Genomic DNA, 19,029 nt, shown 5'->3' with positions numbered 1-19,029 from the left:
GCAAATGCATGGGAAGCTCTATCATCTTTTCTTGTCTACTCTACCCAGTCTCAAGTCTTGGCTTCTATGGGGGCAAAGTGGGCAAGTCCATAATTCTTGAGCCTCTGAGAGAAAGGTGGCTCATCCTAAATCTCAGCCAAGCCTTATGAATGGTTAACTCCACATAACTGAAAGATGAATATTGTGTTGTTTAATTGTGATTTGGATTTACATATGGATCCTTTTTTTTTTTTCTCCCTCCCCATTAGCCCTGCCATTCAATCACTAGAGACAGAACTGTTGGCTGTTCATTTGAATGAACTTCATCTATCCATGAAAGCTCTGATAAAGATCAAAGTACTGTCTGATTGTGGAGAAATCCAGTTTGTTTTTAAATGTATTCAAATAATATTGTAACTGTGGGAAATCCTATAATTCTTACTAGATAAGAGTGACGTCTGATTATATTAATTATAAAACCATTACGGATACTCCCAGTTAATTTACCAGCCGAAATGATCGGAGAACTGACAATCCTTCCACGTTTGCCAAACCGAGCTCCATTAAACTAAGGCTCACGATTAAACCATCAAAAATATTCCAGCCCTCTTGAAAGTAATAATATGGATCCATGGCAATTATCTTCAGAAACATTTCTGCTGTGAAGATCCCAGTGAAGACCTAAATGAGAAATGTTATTACACAAGTGAATACTCTTGAAAACACTAATAATTATTGTCTCCCAACAGACCACAATCCAATTAAAAATTTTAAAAATTGGTTTAGGTCCAACAAATCAGTAACCTCAAATGGTCTGTACTCAAATCAATATTTAACTGTTTATTATATTTAAGGCTTATTAAGTGATGAGGAGTACATGAATTAAGACAATAAAATTAATATTGTCATTTTAGTTATCTTACATGAAAGGTTCAGTTAAATCATTATGGTCAACTGCTCGGCTCTGTCTTGTGCTAAGAATATTTCACATTAGCTGTAATAAACATGGTCACCACCAGCCCTACTGATGGTAAGAATACTAAAAATAAAAATTATTTTCCTGACCAAAAAGAAGCAGCATTCTCCATTCTCTATTTCCTTACTCTACAACTATTTCAACCTTTCTCCTCCACATGTCTTCACCTGTTTCCTTATCTTTCACTCTCAGTACTTCTGTGTCACAGAGAGGTAACAGAGGTCAGCCAACCTGAACTTTCTCAGTGTTCCATCTACCTAACTACTTATATCCAAACCCATGCTTTGCTCTAATTTCTCTGCCTGTGTTCTGTGTCTCCTTTGGTCTTCTCAAAGAATTCACCTTCTCAATTAACCTGTAGTTTTAATCTCTTCTTGCTACTGACTGCTTCCAATTGGGATTTTATAGGGAGCAACGGACACTCAGTCCTTCTCTACCACCAGCATCATCAAAGAAACTCTCCTTGCATTCTACTTCCCCTGTTAGCTACCCCCTATACATCCTCTCCTCATGGCCCAACTTCTTTAAGAGGTTGGGTACTTGTCTATACTCAGTAGTTCAATTTCTTCAACTTTACAACATATCAGTCAACACAACCTGCTTTAACCAATTTCACCAATATAGCCACCAACATCACCATTGTTAAATTCAATTGAAAATTTTGCAGTTATCTTGCTTACCTCTTCAGAAGTTTTTTCACATTGTTTACTGTTCCTTGTTCTTTAAAATATTTTCTGTTCCTGGCTTCAGTGATCCACACCTCCCTGGACACTTCTCAGTTGCTTTTCTTCTAACAAATTATTCGATATTGGATTTCTTCAGAGGTCTCTCTGTCCTGGAAATTCTTACTCTAATTTTCCTTTTACAATAAGTTTACACTTTGAGATTTATTTTTCCATTCAAGCACATCTCCTGAGGTCCAGAAATATATACCCACTTGTTTATTCAATACTTTCATTGAATGGCTATTTTACAGGTATCTCAAATTCAACAGATCCAAAATTCACCTTAAAATTTTCTCTGCACAACCTTGCTTCTCTTTTGATACTAACTCAGTAAATGAACTCACTCTCAAACTTGGTGACTATCTCAGAAACCTGACAGTCTTACTGACTTTTCCAAATATCTCTTGAATACTTCAGGTTGAAATTCATCCATGCAGGCATTACCAGCTTATTCTCCTTTTATTGTTGAGTAGACATCCTTGTTTGAATATTCTACAGGTATTAAATACTGTGTAACACTTTTTGTTTCTTTTCTAAGCAATCTTTTTGCCACCCAATCATATGTGCTAATCTTTTCATATATTTTACACTTACATACACTGTAAACTCTTGCTTTAAAAAATCAGCTGTCTTTTAAAGAAATTAAGGAAAAAAGACAGTCTTTTCTATTTACCTACATTTTTAAATTTTGAGTGACCATCATTCCCAGATTCAATTTTCCATCTAATATGCTTTTCTCCTTCAGCCTGAAGAACTAACTTCCTTTGGCATGTCTTGTAGCATAATTCTGGCACAACAACTTCTCTGTTTTTGTTCATGTTAAAGTCATTTCACATTAGCTTTTGATGGACAATTTCACTGCAGATTAAGTTAACTTTTTCTTTTTTTCTTTCTTTCATCAGGCCATTTTCTCATGGACTGAATTATTTCTGATGAGATATCAGCCCCAGTCTTCTGGCTGTTTCTAAAAGTTTCTTTTATTTTCAGCAGCTTGACTAAGATTTGCCCAATGTAGTTTAAATTTATCCTTGCTGATGTTCACTGAAATTTTATAATTTAATTTTAAAATGTCTAAGTTAATATTTGCCACCAATTTTCAGAAATTTTTGGCCATTGCTTTTTCAAATATTTGTTTTGTTCTACTCTTCACCTTTCTCCTTCTGGGTCTCCATTATGCAAATATTAGACCATTTGATGTTATTTTGCAGATTAGGAAGACTCAGTATACTTTTCTTTTTGTTTTTTCTCTGCCATTCAAATTGGATCATTCTGTTGATTTGCTTCAGTTTAGCAACCCTTTCTTCTGTTGTCTGCTTTTTAAAAAACCCATCAAATGAATTTTTCATTTTAAGATTTTTTCTTTTTAGGTCTAAAATGTCTAGATGATTCTTCGTTATAGTTTTCATTTTTTCCTGCTCATACTCTCCATCTGTTTATTCTTTATGACCATTTATTTCCTTCAGAGCATTAAACACATTTATAATAGCTCCTCTAAAGTCCTTTTATGTTGATGCTAGCAATTCAGTCATTTCTGGATCTATTTCTATTGAGTGTTTTTTCTCTCAACTAAGACACATTTTCCTATTTCCTTCACATATCATGCAATTTTTTATGTGATGTAATGTGTTGTAGAGAATTCTGATCAATTATTTTCCTCTGAACAACAACGATTTTTGTTTTATCAGGCAATTAGGTTACAGGTTGGCCACCTGGAATTTATGGTAGCTATGTTTTATATTTGATTAGGGCAGAATGATTTGGGTTTATTCTTTGTCCTAGCTGAATTCTAATTCTTCGGCATAGTCTTTACTTCTGAAGTGCAGCCCATGTGGGGTTTCAAAGAAAAGCTTGAAGTGTTTGTTCAGTTTCTCTACCTTGGTTGGCTTCAAATTCTAAACTCTGTTGTGAGGTGTCCCTTTTTATTCTATTTTTTGGAACTGTTTGCAAAGGATTGGTGTTAATTCTTTAAAAATTTGATAGAATTCACCAATAAAACTATCTGAGCCTAGGCTATCCTTGTAGGAATAGTTTTTTTTTTGTTTTGTTTTTGTTTTTTTTTTTACTAATCCAATTTTTACTTACTACAGGTTTTTTCAGATTTTCTATTTCTTCTTGACTTAGTTTCAGTAGTTTGTTACTTTCTAGGAATTTTTCCATTTCATGTAGGATATTAATTTGTTGGCATAAATTATTCATAGTATTCCTTAAACTTTTGTTTATGTAAGGCCCATAGTGATATCCCCTATTCATTCCTGGTTTATTTTAAATTTTTATTAAAATTTATTTAATGTTTATTTATTTTTGAGAGAGAGAGAGAGAGAGAGAGAGAAACAGAGTGTGAGTGGGGGAAGGCAAAGGGAGAGAGGGAGACACAGAATCTGAAGCAGGCTCCAGGCTTTGTACCGCCAGCTAAGACTCAGGGCTCAAATTCACAGACATGGGGCTCAAACTCACGAACTGTGAGATCATGACCTGAGCTGAAGTTTGATGCTTAACTGACTGAGCCTCCCAGGCACCCCATTCCTGACTTTTTTTTTATAAGTCTAAGTGAAGATTTATCATTTCTGCCGATCTTTTTAAAGAGTCATCTTTTAAAATGTTTATGTATTTATTTTGAGAAAGAGAGAGACAGAGAGACAGCGTGAGAGGGGGAGGGGCAGAGAGAAAGAATCCCAAGTAGACTCCATGCTATCAGTGTGGAAACCAACACAGGGCTTGATCTCACAGAACTGTGAGATCATGGCCTAGCTGAAATCAAGAGTTGAACACTTAAAACGACTGAGCCGCCCAGGCACTCCATTTTTCATTGATTTCTAATTTAATTCCATTTTTGTCAGAAAAGTATTTTGTATGATTTCAATCTTTTTAAGTTTATTGTGGTTTATTTTATAACCTAACATATAACCTATCCTGGGTAATTTTTCATACGTCTTGAGAAGAATGTGTATCCTGTCCATATATTTTCCACTATTCCATGATTCATCTCAAAATGCAATTCTTGCCTTCCTTAACACATAAAGACAAGTTCCACTTTGAATTGTCCATTTGTTATTTCTGTCTTTCCAGCACCTACTCTCCTAGAAATGTCAGATTTGGATTTTTTTTTTCTCTTTATAATCCACTCATTTACTCTGTCTTCAGTGATAAGAAATGGTACTGGTGTACTCAAATAGGGCATTCTAACTTTAGGATCAGAGTAACTGACTGGCTTAGAAATAGTCGTGTAACTACAACCAGGCCAACAATATTCTACTCTTAGACCTTTGTTAAAGTAACTAGTTAGGAAGCACAATCCTTCTGCCCAGGGGTAAGATAAAAGTTGGTAGAATGCTGCCATCAATAGAATACCCAGCCAGAGATGAAGGAAACACATTGGAAAGAAGTAGGGTCAGAAAATGACTCCCAATGACATTGCTGGAGAACCAGAATCTAGACAGGTTAAAACATGGAGCTGTGCCCAAATGGACATTAGCTACTTGAGGTAATGAATTCCCTTTATTTTTGCTTATTCCCATTTGAGTTGTTTCCTAATATCCACCTCCATAAAGTTTCTTTCATCCATTTCTCATTTTTTAGAGATAATGTTGAAGAGGTTCTTATATAGGTGAAAATTTGGACTAGGTAATGTTATTGTCCTTTCCTACCCTCCAGTTCTATGATTTCTGACCACAGTTTGTAGGAGCTTTCAGAGTCTCTGATATAGTGTTCAGACTTCCCATTGTTCTGCCAATTTCTCATGGGTACAGTTGCCCCAACTGTAAAATACAGACAATCATAGTATCTACCTTAGGACTGAATTTATGGGAACCTAGAAAGAGGAAGCTCATGTAAATTTCATTTCTCAGGTTGGGAGGTGCATGAGAACTTAAGCCACTTACATTGGTATCAATATATTTTTGTTGCCTGAATTTATTCATTTTGTTTATTTTTTTAATGTTTATTTAGTTTTGAGAGAGAGGGAGAGAGAGGAAAAGAGTGAGAGTGAGTGGGGGGAGGGGCAGATGGAGGGGGACAGAGGATCCGAAGTGGGCTCTGCACTGACAGCAGAGATCCCGACGTGGGGCCTGAACTTAGGAACTGTGAGATCATGACCTGAGCCAAAGTCGGATGCTTAACAGACTGAGCCACCCAGGTGCCCTCATTTTGTTTCTCGGTGTAAGATCACTTTCCTTTCTATCCCTCTACCATATAGCCAGTGAATGTTAACACAAATTTTTAAGTGAAAATGTATGCAAAAATTCATCATTATAAATTCTTACATTTATGGGAAAAATTCACACAGAAATAATAATCTCTATGTGATATTTCCTCCCAAAAGAATTCATCTTCAGGTGTTTATAAATTATATTTCAAAATTACCTAACTTGGTATATTTTACAGTTTGATTGACAAATGTAGTCATGTCCTTAAGAATCTATTCCAAATACCTGAGAAATACACAGAATCTTGTTATCATAGACCAATGTCCTCTATAATTCATAATCATTTTTCTTTTTAAATTTATTTATTTATTTTGAGAGAAAGAGAGACAGAGAGAGACAGAGAGAAGCAGAGAGAGAGGAGGAGAGAGAGAATCCCAAGCAGGCTCCACACCAGCAGCACAGAGCCTGACATGGGGCTCGAACTCACAAACCAGGAGAGGATGACCTGAGCTGAAACCAAGAGTGGGATGCTTAACCAACTAAGCCACCCAGATGCCCTATAATAATCTTTCTAATGGATGGGCAATTTAAATTTAATTCTAAATCAAATTGTACATAAAATTATTCTTTCCCACTCCTTAACTGTAGCAATATATTTTTTGTTGTTGAAAAAGGGATGTTAAACTTCTGCTGTCCAGGTTTACATGGCCAATTAATTCATATTTAACTTGAAGGCGATATATGAAATTCCTTAAAGCAATCATGAGCTCTTTCAGTGGGAAGAGGAACCCTCAGTGAGTCTTACCAGGTTTCCGACTGACAGCACGCTGCTGAATTGCTCCGTCATAGGATAATGCTCCATGGCCATGAAAAGAGTATTTAAGACAATGCAGATGGTGATGGCCAGGTCAACAAATGGGTCCATCACGACCAGGTTGACGAGATGTTTCACCTTTAACCATGGTTTACAGCAATCCCAAATCAAACACATGTTAGCAAATTTGTACCAGCAGGGTGGGCATTTCTGTCTGGATTCTTCAAGTTCTGGAAAAAAAAAAGTTACAATACTCATGAAAACTGCTTACTTTCTATTAAGCAGCATTTGGTTTAAATTGAAAGTGAATTTTTAGAAATCTAAAGTTGTCAAAAGGCTTTAATGGGTTAATCTGATTGTGGAACAGGTTTCACCTATCATGGTTTTGTGGCCTGTAGAAAACATGGCCACAAAAAGTCTAGTGAACTTTCCAAATCTATTTTGGCTAAACAGAATTTCCAAGATTCTATCTGCGATATTAAACTGCCTGAAAATTATCTTCAAGGATATCCAAAACTAATGGGTAGGACTTGGGTTAAGCTCATCCATGCTCCAGATAGAGCCAGATGCATATATGTTATCAAAGAATCCCTCTCAGGAGATGTCTTAAAACCTTTATCAGTCATACTGAATCTCAGTTTCTTGGATTAGGCATGTGTTTTGAGGCAAAATGAGATATTTTTGTCAGTGTCACCAGTCTTAGTTAAAAAGTTTCCAGATAAGCCTTGTAAATACAGACTTGCATACTGAACTCATCAAGATTGTTTTTCTCTATATTTCATTATTTAACTAGAGGTCACAAAAGAAGAGAAAATATGTACCTTAAGGAACTGGGATACTCACTGTTAGCACAAATCAATGTTTCAACTGGGACTTATGTGCTACTGGTAAAATACAAGAGGATTTTCGGTGGAACATATGTAGAACTCATAAATTTTCATGGTGTGAATTTATTTTAATGTATTAAAATGTGTAATTATCGTCTCAAGCCTATAAAATTTCATATCAAAATACATTATTTAAGAAAAAGGTACAATGGTTTCAAGAAGCATTTCAACTAAAAAATAGGAGAGAGAAGAGAGATTGCACAGCTCTTTAAGGTGATATTCAAAATACTGAAACTTGGCAAATACTGGCAAAGAATTTTGGAGAATTAGGAAGTGGGAGATTACTATCTTCTTGGGTAAGATGTTCTTCTAATACACTCTTGAGTGGGAAGAGACTGGAGAACTTGTTTTCTGCCCGTGTTATTGCTTCACACCTGTTTACCTGCTTTGCGAAATATGAGACCACCACTTCTTAACACTAAAGTAGAGGGAAAGATTCTTTTTTCATTCATGACATATTTGACTTTGATCAGTTACCTTAGTATTACTATAGTAGCAATGGTAATATCCCTCCAAACCTGGTATAATTTACTAGAAGCTAAACTTTGTGGGAGAGAAAACAGCATATGGAATCGGTAAACATGACCACAGCTAATGATTTTTTTGTTTTGCTGATAAACATTCACTATTAGCTAATGCTATAAGTTTACCACTTCCCTCTAGGAAATTAATTTCCCAATTATTTTTAACAGAAGTCTATTGGAGGTAGATTCTTCAGTGATCTCTTTAGGTATTAAAATTCTTCAAGTGCACAGTTTATTCTATTTTTCTTAATATGTAATTTTGTAAATAATAAAGAAGAGTTGAGGTATAAATCAAAGGCAAAACATAATTATTAATCACCAGTTATTGCATAGATACTTTTAAGACTCCTATATAACATCATGCTTATACTGAAGATAAAAAGATGTCATTTACAGTAAATAACAAAAGAGAAATGAAATAATGACTCTTGGTCTATGTGTAGTCAGAATAAGTTATTTTTTAAAATGCTACTTGTCATTCAGTAGATAAAAAGAAGCAAACAGGAATTGTGTAGAAAAAAAATATACCAGAGAAAAGTTCAAAAGGGAAAATTCATCCAGTGTTGCTCATCTTGACACCAGGAAAAAGTGAAGCAAAGTTGTTTTAGTTCTAAAATAAAATCATTCAATTATTCATGCCAGAGAGAGAGAGAGAGAGAGAGAGAGAATGACAGGAGAGAGGGAGACAGAGACAGAGAAAAATAATCTTACATTTTAAAACAAAACAAAGCACTCATGAAAGAACGACAGCCATTTCTCCATTATTCCTGTGTGGATTATCCGCAGTGGGATTCATTTACATCCCAGTTTAGATATTTTGTTGGGTCTCCTCAATTCCTCAGGTGTTCGTAACTTTCCCTCTCACTATCCTTCCCATGGATGTAACCAGGAAACATTTCTATGCGGTTTTTGCATTTAAAACTTGAAAAGCAAACAATTTCATTAAATAGGCTATTCATTACCATGGACAATGGAGACTTGACTGTAGTTCATCAAAAGAAGGAAAACAAAAGATGCCAGCCAGCTGGATCAACAAGCCTGGTTCCAAAAAAAAAAAAAAAAAAAAAAAAAAAAAAGAGGGTAAATTAAACCATGATTAGCTTTGAAGGAAGATCCCCAAATAAGCAAATTATGTCAACTTAAGAAACCTTTCTACTGTTAGCAGGAACAAAAAGAGGAAGGACCATATTAAAGACAGCTCTAGTATGCATGTGTATGTGAAGTATTGCTAACAACCAACATAGATCAATGCCACATTCCATATAGCCAACGAAAAACAGAATGAAAATCTTGCCATTGTCCCTCACAAAAGTATAAAGTCACAAAGGTCTGCAGATATTAAACCAAACACTCAATCTCCTGCTTCCTGAATTATACATATTTCTAGGACATCCTAGGCAACTCCATTGAGATACATTTCAATGGAGAGGCATTTGGGTGCACTCATTTTGAACTCCATATCTTAATTAGTGGACAAGTCCAATCTTGTGGTGGATTGATGTTTTTCAAGTAATTTCTTATGTTAGCTCAAACTTAATGGTATCAGAAGTGCAAAGTAGGACTGTTGATTTAGACTTACCCTGTCTCCTTCTCTACTTCTTGCTTTAGGGAGCAGACATGCTGCTGACATCGGTAGCAGAACCACTGGCAGCTTCCTCTCAGTGGTTTTGCTATGGCAAGGAGCAGAAGACCAGAGAATCTTCAAAAGATTTACCTGGAGGGACAGGGAGGAGCAAGCTACTGGCAGCTGGGGGAGAAGAGGGAGTGCAAGCTAACGCAGGCGAGGTTGGAGAAGAACGTACTGAGTTTAATATTCCATAGAAATCAGTGAAAAGATTTCTGATACTGCAGTAGGATATTATAGAAATTGGGTCTTGTAATATTGACATGGCTGTTATATATTCAGCCATCTACACTGTGGGTTTTTCCTGGCTGTGACTTTTAGGCTTTGGTACTGGTATTAGTATCAAAGGATCTTTGCATTCAGACTAGAAAAGAATTATTCCAAGAATCCATCCAATACCAAGAGAAACTATAACTAACAATAAGAAAGCCATGTGCCTATGCCTCATCTCTCATTCACCATCTCTCTTTTTTTTTCCTTTGACATGTCTGCACACACATACACACACACACACACACACACACACACACACACACACACACACAGCTTGGGAGAGGGCAGAAAGAGGTAGTTATAACAGAGATAGGGAGAGAAGGGAGAAGGGGGTAAGGGAGGAGGATAGAATATATTTTATATGAAGGTATTTTCCAAGTAGTTGAAGTTGATAGTTCATATTTAAATTAACTTACAGCATGGAAAGACACAAATGTGAATTAACAAAAACAATGAAAATAAAACAATAATGATAATATTTATTAACTGCCTTCTAAATTCAGATACATAGGTGCTTTATATATGATGTCTCAATTCTTACAACAATCTTATGCCTAAACTTCATTATCTGCATTTTACTGATGGGAAAACTATGGTTTAGAGTCATAAATTAACACATTTAACATGTAGCAGAGCCAAGAATTGATCACAGATCAAGCTGTCCCCAAAGTCTTTATTTTGGCATTATAAGGTCCAGACGTCTAAACAATATGTTAACCACTCAGAAATATAATCTGCAGCTAAAGAAAGAGATGATATATTGTAATACTCTGGTCAGAGAGAGGCAAGAGTAGTTCTAAAAATTCTTTAAAAAAATGCTTCAAAGAGGTTAATATAGAATCCTAATCCACATTTTTAATTTATATTTCTGGTTAAATACAAGGACTTTATAACTTGTGTCTTAAGCAGTTAACACAATTCAAATGGGTTAGCATCATCATGAAAATAAATATTTATAATGTTACTCTTTTCATTGTCATGCACACAACAAGCTTCAACAGTTTAGAATTTAATCTACAAAAGCAGTATTCCAAGTATATCTTGAATTTGCATTAGCTTCCTGGAGACTAAATGTAAAAATCTATTCGAGATAGTACAATCTATGTGTTGTATGTGGATTTTACTTTTAACTGGTAAGAGATATAATGCTGGTATGGTATAAGGTCAGGAAGAATTTTCTTGGAATTTATGGAAGTATTTTGTTTTCATCATTACCAAAGCACCACCAAGTAGCTCTGCTGTCAGGCTTTTGACGTACCTTCCATGGTGTTGGTCAAAATACTAGCTAGACTCATTGCTCTTTGCCTTGCCGTAGGATCTTCCAGCAAGTCCATGGAAACATGGTAAGAACTGGATCGTCTCTTTCTTAGTTCTGTTTCAGTAGTTGTGCCCTGAAAATAAAATTTCAGATAAAATAACTATTACTCTTAAGGGTAGCAAAACCCAAAGCGTTCCTATAATAGGTGCTGCTTAACTAAATGTCCACCAGATGAGAATAGCTCATTAAGACATTGCTGGAATCATCATTCTTGGGAAGTGTTTGAAAGCCCATCAGATTCTCATCCTTCAGGGATGCCAGGGTTTGCAATCAAGCTGGACTTTAATTCCTCCCCCTTGGAGCTTTTGACTGGAGGGATCATGCCTACCATCATACAGATGACTTTTAGCATTTCAATCAATCTTACCTAGGACTTCAGAGTCAAGCTCATTGTTCCTTGATATACCCTCAGGTTGAATTATTAGACCTTTATAGACACATATTCATGTGGTTTAATGTATGGAAAGAAGTTTTAAGGTTTCCCTAATACTCATCAGTAACAGTTCCCCTAAAATGTGAATTCCACTTGTAAAATGTTTTTGTTCATTATCAACAGGTAGCATTCCCTAACATCTTTAACAATAAAAGTAAAATATTAGAACTAATCTGCAACTGTCTTACATTTACAAAACAACTCCAAAAAAATCCACAAAACAACCCATATCCTTGGCACCGATACTCTAATTTAAGGCAATAACACCAATTTTAGGAACTTTGATTTTTAACCATGATAAAATGATTTGATGATTTTCTATTCCAAAATAAACTCACTAAGATTTCAACACGGGTGGAAATTTATTCCTACTTTAGGAGATCAAACAATGAAATTAATTATCACAGGAAGAAAGGGCAAAACTCATACTTTTCAAATGCAGATCTGAGGGCCAATAACAAATAAGTCATTTTTAGTTCTCTGAGGATTCTCCCTATTTCTGAAAAAGCAATATGAGTCCTGTTCATCTACTTTGACTTTACTGTGGGATGAGTAATATTATGTTATTAATCTGCATACCTCTAATGTAGACATATTCAAAAGCAAAGTTTCCACTTAACTGATATGATTGCCATTAATGGTGATAAACATCTATACAGGTCACTCTAAAAGTAATTTTTCATAGAAGAGAAATAAAATTAATGAGAAAAAATAACCATTCTCTGATGAAACTAAAGCTCTTTAAATCAAAAGGTTATCTCTCAAAAATTAAAATATTTGGCCTGGTCAGAGAAACAATGTCTTGAGAAAAAAAAAGGTCACTTACAGTTCATCTAGTCTCTTTTGCTCTATAGAGAACTATACGTGCAATCCTAGATCTGTCTAATCTTTAATGATAGATTTCTGAACCTCTAACGATATTACTGAGGAAATTCTTAAGTTAAATTGCTTCCATTGAATTTATGTATAGAGGATACTGTGTGCTTTGGAGGGGGTCATTTGCCTTCAGCTGTTTCTTTTCTTTTTCTTTTTAATTTTTAAATGTTTATTTTTGAGTAAGAGAGAGAGAGAGAGAGAGAAAGAGTGTGAGCAGGGGAGGGGCAGAGAGAGAGGGAGACACAGAATCCGAAGCAGGCTCCAGGCTCTGAGCTGTCAGCACAGACCCCCATGTGGGGCTCGAACCCACAGACCCCAAGATCACGACCTGAGCCGAAGTCAGATGCTCAACCGACTGGCCACCCAGGCGCCTTCAGCTGTTTATTTTCTATTCTCATTTCCCCCTCTGCAGTCTCTGAAAACCTACTCCTTCATCTACACCTTCAGCTCCAGCTGCACCACAGGGTAGTGCCCTGCCTCTCAGCACCTGACCACAGGATTGAAGAATGGACAGGACAGAGGGGGAAATAAAAGGATCTCGCTAAGCTCTGCTTCAAATGGGTTCCAAATTGCCTTCAGAGATTTATCCTACCCTCTCTGATAGGGCAGGAGTTTTATAGTAATTACTGAAAATGCTATTTTCTGAGATTCTCTTTGTATTTATGCAAAAAAGTTGTGGATTTGTTTTTGTTTGTTCAATTAACATTTATCAAGATCAGTGATGCTCATACTTTACTATGTGTAAGAATCATGTGGGATGCTTGTTAAGGAAGGACTTTCCCTGACTTGGTTCTCTTCAGTCTTTTAGTCTGAGTAAGTCTCAATCGGCCCAGGAATCTCTATTTTTTTTCCCCTTAAATCACTTTATTGAGGAATGACTGACATGTAAAAAGCCGTATATATTTAATGTATGCAATTCAATGAGTATACACTCATGAATTATCACCACTATCAAGGCCACAAACAACTTCAACATCTTCCAAAGTCTCCTCCCACACGCTTTATTATTGTTGTTGCTGTTATTATTTGTGAGACCACTTAACACAAGATCTATCATCTTAGCAAAATTTTAAGTATACAATACAGTATCATTATCTTATAGGCACTATGCTCCACAAATATCCAGAACTTATTTATCTTGCTTAATGAAAATTTTGTACCCTTTGACCATCAAACTCACAGAAACAGAGCAGAATGGTGGTTGCCAGGGGTTGGGGGAGAGGGAAATGAGGTATCTCCATTTTTAAGAAGCATTCCAGGGAATTCTGATGCAAGTAGTCTGAGTGTGAAGTAGTATATTTTGAGAAACACTGGATTAAAATGAAAATGTTTACCTCCTTAGCAATTTCTTATTGTCCATTTAAGAAAGTTTAAAAAAAAAATCAAAGGAAGGCAATACTGAAGAATGGATAGAATGTAGGTTTAGTAGCCAGCATACCTGGGGTCAAATCTTAGTTCCACCATGCACAGGCCTCAGTTTCCTCCTCTGCAAAATGGGGATAATATTAGTAACTATGATAAAGGGTTGTGGTGAGGACTTAATGAACTAATACATGTAAAGTGCTCTGGACAGTGTCTGGTACACAGCTACGCTTATTTTTTAAGAGACGTTGATATTCTTTCTCCATTCTTCCTGGTTCCTTCACCGCAGAGTTCTACTTTTTCACGATTTTATCTGAATCCAGGAAGCTTGGACATTTCTTTGGGAGAAACTGGGGGCAGAGGCCATGGGAAAAAAAGTGATCAATGGCTATTTCTGTAACCCGAGTTAAGAAGTTCCTCTACTAGGTGACTAAAAGCTGACTCTGTATGATTTTATTGTGGCTTAAAGAGCTTGTCCAACTATAATAAATGCGATTGTATTAAAAAAAGGCATACAAAGAAGATTTTAATATGATTTGGCAAACTATAAAATACAACCAAATGACATGGCTTGAATACTTTTATGTCAGCGACTAAATTCTTATTTAATACTAAAGCTTAAAAGCACCTTACGTTTTACAAATGAAAATGTCAATAATATATCCTTATTATATTCTTATCCTAATATATCCTTTAGTCAAAACTCTTTTTTATATTCTTGACTTACAGTCTCTTTGTTTACATAAAGAAATCATGATAGTAATATAGAAAATCGAAATCTGTTCTAAAAATGACAATACATGACCCTACCAGGTACTTTGAGTGACTTCTTTACCACACAAAGGTACAATGGCTGGGGTCGTTTGAGTGGGTGCTAAACATGTTACAGTACTCTGACCTGCAAAGAAAAAGAATGTTGCAGGGCAGGATTTAGATGTCTTTAATGATAGTATCTACTTCAAGTGAAGTATCAAATTCTCCTTTTGATGGGACAGTAGTAACAAGTTCCTTAAGCTGAGTATATAATCTCTTGCATTTCATTCTATCATATTAATGTTCTATTATATTAATTAAACATTATGTTTGATAAGTTATTGCTGTGCTTTTTGGCAAGTTTCACACGCCTGGGCCTCTGAGTATATCTTTTTCTTCTTCCCGTTTTATGATGAATACTTCTATTTAGATTTTATGAGACCCAACCTATATTTTTAATTAATTTGTAGAAAACTCTAAATAGAACAATTTGACAAAAGAAGTTCACAGCTGGACTGAACCAACCCTAACAACTGACCTTACAAAATTCTTGCATGTGGAAATCAAACAATCCTCCCGCCTACACCACACAGGTCCCTTCCCAGTGGCTGCAGTTTTCACTGGCCTCACCTCTGGAAGGAGTTGTCCAGCTGGAGATGTGAGAGCAGAAGGCCCCCCCACCAGGGACACCACTCCGTTGCAGTCCACGGCGCTGTGCATCTTCCCGTTCACCGGCAGAATGGGGAGTACCCGGGAGGCGCGGCTGGCCTGGCTGACGTTGCTGTGACGCCGCTCTCCGTGTCGGTGTGGCACAAACAGAGAGTCTCTCCGGCTGTCATTGTCTTCAAAGGTGCTGTGCTCATCATCGGCAAAGTCATTCTCAGAGCCAATATCCTTCGCTCGACCTCTGAAACTGAAAAGGCTCGCCCTACTGTTGCGTCTTGGAGAGAAAAGGGAGCCACGGATGCTCAATAAAGACTAGGAATAACAAGAAAGCAAACGAAACACAGATGAAAGGAGTTAAGAGCGGTCATTCAGAAATACGTGAGACTTAACTTGTTGTTTCAGATTTGCTGACTTGCTTAAGGCCAAGTCATTGGATGAGTGGAACCATGGGACCCTGTGCTAACTGCTGGTGGTGTTCTGGCACTCTCTACTAGGCCCACCTCTTTTTGATTTGCTTTCCCTTTTTCTCCCTTCCTTCATTTTTTTTAATTTTCCGCCATTTTCTTCTATTTTACACATGCCTTAAGACAGTCACAAATACCCCTCAACATTGTTTTGTCCCATTATTGGCACTAGAACAGATTTTTTTGCTAGACCCTATTCTAGAAGCCAGCCTCACTTAACAAGCCAATGGAAAGCAATTGCATATACACCTACATTTAGATCCTTTGAAGCCAGAAATACACCAAGAGCTCACTAGCGACCACACCCTGATGCAGACCTTACCACAGAGGAAAATAAAATCAAGCTTGCTGGTAAGTCTGTTTAATTATAGTACAAGGAGCAGCTTTCCCCCTTCCCTTTGCATATTTTATAAAGTCTTCATGAATAAATTAAACAAATCAAGCTGAGAACTTTATGATTCATTCCCTGATTTTCACTCTTCTGTCTCTCAAGAAATCTGAAGAATACCATATTCACAAAAACCTGGTTTTCACTAAGTATTTGGTCACAGTCATTACCCAGGTTTCTAAATGGCTACATTGTCACTGCCACCATGCAGTTTACCTTGATTCTTAAGCATAGCAGCCTTGAACACAATTAATCACTTCCTGTTTATTACTAGTCTACGTTTATAACTTTACTGTGGTAAACACTTTTTGCTCATCGGATATCCACTTCTCCTTGTTCTGTCAACAGTATCCTGATTATCCTTGACAGTAATGTTGAGGCAAGACCATGACCCAGGCCTAGCCAATGAGGGTATTCCATAGAGAATCGTGTAAAGAGGGGCAGGGGACCCTGCTTGGTCCATTGACAGCCACTTCTTTCTTTTACAATTGTTGGGAAAGAGGTGCATTTTCAATTGGGGGTGCTAAGAATATTGACGAGAAGGTTGAACTTGCAGTGGGAATCTTGCCACTGTGTTGGAGAAACCCGGGCTGAAATATGGAGAAATGCTTGGCCATAATGTGTTTTGAGCCCTCCAATCCAGCTATGCCCAAAGCTACTCACAGATACTATCTGATTTAATCAGGTCTCTTTTTATTTAGGCTGACTTGAGTTAGAGTTCTATGATTATTAATAGAAAGAATACTGATTTCATCATTTCAATATTATTAGTTTGATCTTTTTCTCTCCAAAGGATTTAAAGCTAACTAAAATTATTTTGTACCTATATACAGTTCATATTCCCTGACCAACAAGTCTGCTTTTGATTTTCTTTTTAGCTAAAGAATAATGTTTCTCAGTAACATCAATAAACATCTACAAAACATTTATAAACTTTAAACACTCTCTTATGTTATGGGATTCTATTCATTTACACAAAGAAGCACATTTACTTATTTTTTAATGTTTCTTTACTTTTGAGAGAGAGAGAGAGAGAGAGAGCCCACACACAAGCTAGGGAAGGACAGAGAGAGGGGGAGACACAGAATCCAAAGCAGGCTCCAGGCCCCGAGCTGTGAGCACACAGCCCAATGCCGGGCTCAAACTCACAAACCATGAGATCACGACCTGAGCCGAAGTCAGATGCTCAACTGACTAAGACACCCAGGTGCCCTCACAAAGAAGCACATTTAAAGAGACTGATCTGCTCCTCCAACAGAAGTCATTTCTACTTTTCCTGTTCCCAAATTTTTTCATCTTAGTTCCAACTTCATTAGTAAAATTCCTTCTTTCCTTTATTATTTTCCATACAAGTAATTATTTTTAAAATTTCTCTTAGACTACCCAATTTCTTTCATCTCCTTTTGCTCTTTTCACAAGATATTTTGATTTAGCTATAAAAACATAAGAATTACAGGATCTGTGACATACTGGTTATCGTCAGCTCAAAAGATAAGAAATGCTTGGCAATAAGAAATAAGGTAGAAATTATATGTATCACTCTTACTAAGAGTTTATATTTTAGCTATAAGTACTCCATTCAGAGCCAATAGAAGGATTGGAGGGAGATATGTTATAAAATTGCACACAAAGTTTCTCCAAGTTCAAAGGTGAATTATGCCATACAAGAGCTCAGTTTACATGAGATGGCTGTATGAAAAACGATTGTGCCCCATCCGCTAGCATCAACTTTTACTGCTTGCATTAATTATATGAATCCATAACAATCAAATGCTGCACTGCAAATAAAGGATGGCCAATAAGAAAAATCTGCCATAACAAATGAATCTCTAAAAAGCAAAACTTAAGAAGGCCGACTATATCTTGTAAAGGTTTCAAAATAAAATGTCCAGATTGTCTTGAGACTTGATTAGAGACTGTTCTCTTGGTTTCTTTCTCTCCCCTCTCCCATACTAAAAAATCAAACTGAAGCCTAAGAAAGATTTCATACAATCCACCTACTATACTGAAAAATTCTAATCTTGCAATAAAAGCCTACATTATATATACTATATATGTATATAATATATATATATTAATATGAAGGTTTAAATGGTTACCAACACAATTGCCTTTCCATCATGTTACCACAAAACAATAGTTTTAATGCTTTGGGGTCTTGGGCTTTCAAAAAATCTAAAAATGGACCTTTCATCACTGTACCCAGGTTAAGAACCTCTACCTCGCTTGATATTTTCAGTATTACTTCCAGGGATTTGGAGAGTGGGATTAGTATAAATTCAGGATTCTCCCTGTCTCTCTCCCCTCTTCCTCCCTTTCTCTTTCTCTCCCTCTTCCTCTTTCTCTCTGCCTCTCCATCTTCTTAGCTATTTGTTTGACTACTTATCAGATAAAAGGAAAATCTTTCACTTTTTAAAAATACGGATACCATTTAAGAAACAAGTATCAGTATGAGCCAGATGGTGCATGTTGTATAAGTCAGTGATCACTTATCATGCCCAGCTAGCTAGGAAATAGTTACCAAGAAGACAGTACTGGGGAAATCCATGAGCACAATTTATAGAAATAAGCAGGTCAAAACTTAACCTTTTCAGGCTTCATGATTTCACCTAGAATTAGGTCTACTGGATTTGAAATAAAGCAAATTAAAGAGACTCTCTGTGGCACCTGGTGATTTGCTCTTTCAAATTTGGGCAATTTTACCTCTAGTAAAATTTATTTTATTTTGAAACCCCTTCCCTCTCTCCCTCCTTTCCTCCTTCTCTCCCTTCCTCCCTTTCTACCTTCTTCCTTTCCTTTCTTTCCAAAATGAAGATGCTGCAAAA

General features: G+C 36.4%; 1 protein-coding gene across 7 annotated transcripts in view; it reads right to left on the bottom strand.

Annotated features, from left to right (window-relative positions):
* LOC122227843 (sodium channel protein type 2 subunit alpha) overlaps positions 1–19,029 on the bottom strand; it is an 84,829-nt gene that overhangs the window by 41,378 nt on the left and 24,422 nt on the right. For 4 of the 7 annotated variants that reach the window (XM_042952568.1, XM_042952571.1, XM_042952569.1 and 1 more), the window contains exons 11-14: positions 15,317–15,664; positions 11,203–11,335; positions 6,628–6,866; positions 487–660 (exon numbers count right to left, since the gene is read on the bottom strand). In XM_042952568.1, coding sequence (XP_042808502.1) covers positions 487–660; positions 6,628–6,866; positions 11,203–11,335; positions 15,317–15,664 — 894 coding nt within the window. Of the gene's footprint in view, positions 1–486; positions 661–6,627; positions 6,867–11,202; positions 11,336–15,277; positions 15,665–19,029 lie in introns of all 7 variants that reach the window. The other 3 variants (XM_042952573.1, XM_042952572.1, XM_042952570.1) reach the window with 2 other exon arrangements.

This window comes from Panthera leo, chromosome C1, assembly GCF_018350215.1.
Source record: "Panthera leo isolate Ple1 chromosome C1, P.leo_Ple1_pat1.1, whole genome shotgun sequence".
Taxonomy (NCBI): Eukaryota; Metazoa; Chordata; class Mammalia; order Carnivora; family Felidae; genus Panthera; species Panthera leo.
Note: the sequence above shows the minus strand (reverse complement) of the source record. Positions and strands in the feature narration are given on the sequence as shown.